Consider the following 3,494-nt stretch of genomic DNA (forward strand, 5'->3'; position numbering starts at 1 on the left):
AATTTTTATAAGTTTATAATAAATGGAAAGTTAATCGAAGAGGCCTATAAAGGCGGAGAGATATAAAATAAAAAGATCTATAGCTTGTTAAGCAAAATTACCAAAAACCTAAACACACTTCCGTCTAAGGGAAGGGTCGGCCAATTAAAAGTGAAAAAGAGTCCATACTCTCTTCGTCACCAACACTTCCGTCTAAGGGAAGGGTCGGCCATTTAAAAGTGAAAGAGAGTTCATACTCTCTTCGTCACCATAATTAAATCTATCCAAAACGAGTTCAAGTTTTGAAATGAAGATAAAACCCCTGCATAGCGAAAGCTCAAAACTGGAATAGTGTACTTCACCAAATCGTTGTGAAAACAAATCCAGTTAGGGACGGCGTATTTAGTAGGTCTTGCCGGTGGCACAACAGAGGAAAAATTGAGTTCTTGTTGACAAGAAGTACTTGAGTACCTGCTCACAGATGGCGCTGTTGTGTACACCCCCACCTGTATAGCGATCGCTGGCGTATCCCGACCTTAGATTTCTGTCGGGCAACAGAGTTGACAGCTACATGATCATCGGGTAAGATTAATATTGAAAAAAAAAACTTTATATCTATGCAACCATGCCTGGACCCATGTATAACCCTCTTTCTGACATGGGTAACACTTATTTACTTTTAATTTAAGAAGTCCAGGGAAAAGTTTTTTTTTTTTTTGTATCCCGTATAGAGAAGCAAATTTATTTTCTATGATTTCTGTAGGAATAGATTATCAGTCTTTTATATTCTCTTGATATTCATAAATAAATATTTGCTGCAGGTCTCTCTTAAGTTACGTTCATTGTGTGTTTGTCTCCTCGTTTATATATTTACAATATTTGTTGTAATTCTCCTGAGAGATACATAAAATGTCAGAGACGATAGCTAGCTATGCCAAAATCAGTTTCCCTGGAAAAAATACACAGACGTGAGTACATTATGCTAGCCACGTCTTGCTCGCGTAATGTTTGTGTGTTTGTTATATGTGAATATATTTGTATGGGGTGTAGTAACATTTTCAGATTCGAGGAAAGAGGGTTACCACTGCTTAGTAAAAAACATGGAAATATGATAGTTATAATATCCTTGTTTCCAAGTGGTGAGGAAAATCCTTACTTATGCATACTGTACTGAAGTCTATTTTATAAATGTACAAAAAAAATTTGAAGACCAATTTCTTTGAAATTTTCAGAGGAACACTGTTACTACTATTATTAATATTGACTAATCTTTGTCACACAAACATAAAAACAAATAGGATAGTTTATAACCTATAATCTGTACATTTACTTTAAAAACAAAATTTTCCATATGAAAATTGTCACTTTTAAAGGTGACATCAATACATTGATAAAATAATACATAAACAAAATTAAAAATAAGAAAATTTCCATGTCCAACCATTAGTGTATAAAATTCTTTCAGTGGTTTGTAATGAAAAAAAAAATCAGTTGAGAAACAAAAATTAGGAGTTAGAAGTATCCCCAAAGTAATGTACAGTAGTTGAATAGAGGAGTCGCACCCCTTATACGTAATACATTGGTGAAGTACTTTTATATACTGACTTTACTGTAAATATTTTCATCACTTTAATTTTACGGCTATTATGCATTTACTGTATTCCTTCTAGAGATGTACTGAATCAGGCCCGCCAACGCCTCATAATACTAACGTAAAATATAAGGCATTTTTCCCTTGGAGCCCTGGGGCCTACAGCATCCTACTTTTCCAACTAGGGTCTTAACTTGGCTATTAATAATTAGTGTCCATTTGCACTTCTAAACATTGTGGCATAGTAATTGGTAGCACAGTGGATTCTTAAATCATTAGGTACATATTTTGTGTGGGTTTAAAGTTTGAATGCCAACTGGATAGAACAGAGGTTACACTTCTGCTATTCAAGGATAAATTAACATAACAAAAAAAATATATAATTTTTTATATTGTCTGTAACCTCACCATTCTTGTGAGCTATGGATTGGGGGAGTCTATAGGTCTACCTGCAGAGTCATTAGTATCTATTGCCTTGTCCTAGCTTGGGTGGAGAGGGAGGGCTTGGTTGCTGATCATATCTTTAAATGGTCAGTCTTTAGGGCATTGGCACTGTCCCTAGCCTCTGCCATTCATGAGTGGCCTTTTAACTTGTAGAAGCATCCTTGAAAGGTTAATGACTTGGTTACAAGGTATGATTTTCTTACAAGAAAAAAAAATGTAAATTTGCATTATTATATTTGTAGTGTAAGCAGACGTACCCATTAGAAAGGTCAACTTCACATAAATAATACAGTATTCCAATATGAGTTATGCATTACTTCAAGTTTGCTGTTGATTCCTACTTGAAAATATGTCATTCAAATACTCTAATTTTTTCCCTTTAATTTTATAACTATATTATCTTTCACAGGTGTCTATTTCCATCCTAAATGGTTTTTTGATATACATAATTAAATTTATTTAGATTAAGAACAATAGTAAAATATATGAAAGTAAGATCACATTGAGAACTGTAAGCTGTAATCTAATAACGTATGAAAGTTATGAGAAAACATTTTATTTCAAATCCTGGAATACCATTATTTTTTTTTTTTTTTGAAGTACTGTATGCATTGTCTATCACAATACCAGCAGTTAGTATAATGTACTGTACTGTATTTTATTCTGCAATTGATTTATTTTTCTTTTTTATACCTTTTATAGCCTTCTGTTTTGTTAATACTTTAGGTAGTGATATTAATGTGAATACTGTACAAGAGACAGTAAAGGCAATTGCATAATTTCCAATTTATAATTTTTCCCAATAATCTATAAGGGGCATCGTGATGGAATGGAAATAAGTGCAGTTCTCTTATGAAGCAGTAAAAGAACATCTATATGTACATGAATAAAGCAGTAGCATCCATCCTAGGGCAGCACACACATATGAGATAACAAGTACTTAATAATTAGCATTATTTTATAAGAATAAATTTAGATCACGAAGAGGAAGACGGAGACACAGCCGGGAGACGAGGAACTACTCCAGTGTCAAGAGGTATGCCTCTCTTCGGAATATATGGGCCTTTCCTGTCGACCATCCTGTAGATGAAGGTAATTTATTGATACACTATTAAAATACAGTACAATGTAGAGGGTGTATTTTGGATTTTAGGGACCTATACTTTTTAGATTATTTTAAAACATTTACTTTTTCCATTAAAACTTTTAATATCCTAGTTATTATTTTTTTAAATTAGTTTATAAACTAATTACAAAGGATAACTAAATAAATTTATTTATTGTAACAATAATGATTATCATTACTCCACTTACTGTATGCAGTCAATGATTGGACATACAGATACACACAAAGTGCATCCTGTACAGTCATCTGTGACATGGGTTAGATGAGTTTCTGGGTCAAAAGTGATGGCCTGATATCCAGAATCATTACAGGTCATATAACACTTCCCACAGTTGATGCACATGTCCTGTAAAA

The 3,494-nt window shown here is 33.1% G+C and overlaps 1 protein-coding gene across 1 annotated transcript in view; it reads right to left on the reverse strand.

Moving 5' to 3' along the window:
* Positions 1-2,231: 2,231 nt before the first annotated feature.
* Positions 2,232-3,494, reverse strand: part of su(r) (dihydropyrimidine dehydrogenase su(r)) — a 93,523-nt gene continuing 92,260 nt past the window's right edge. The window contains exons 20-21 of the mRNA XM_068346192.1: positions 3,329-3,486; positions 2,232-3,094 (exon numbers count right to left, since the gene is read on the reverse strand). Coding sequence (XP_068202293.1) covers positions 2,992-3,094; positions 3,329-3,486 — 261 coding nt within the window. The 3' untranslated portion in view covers positions 2,232-2,991. The remainder of the gene's footprint in view (positions 3,095-3,328; positions 3,487-3,494) is intronic.

This window comes from Palaemon carinicauda, chromosome 22 (assembly GCF_036898095.1).
Source record: "Palaemon carinicauda isolate YSFRI2023 chromosome 22, ASM3689809v2, whole genome shotgun sequence".
Taxonomy (NCBI): domain Eukaryota; kingdom Metazoa; phylum Arthropoda; class Malacostraca; order Decapoda; family Palaemonidae; genus Palaemon; species Palaemon carinicauda.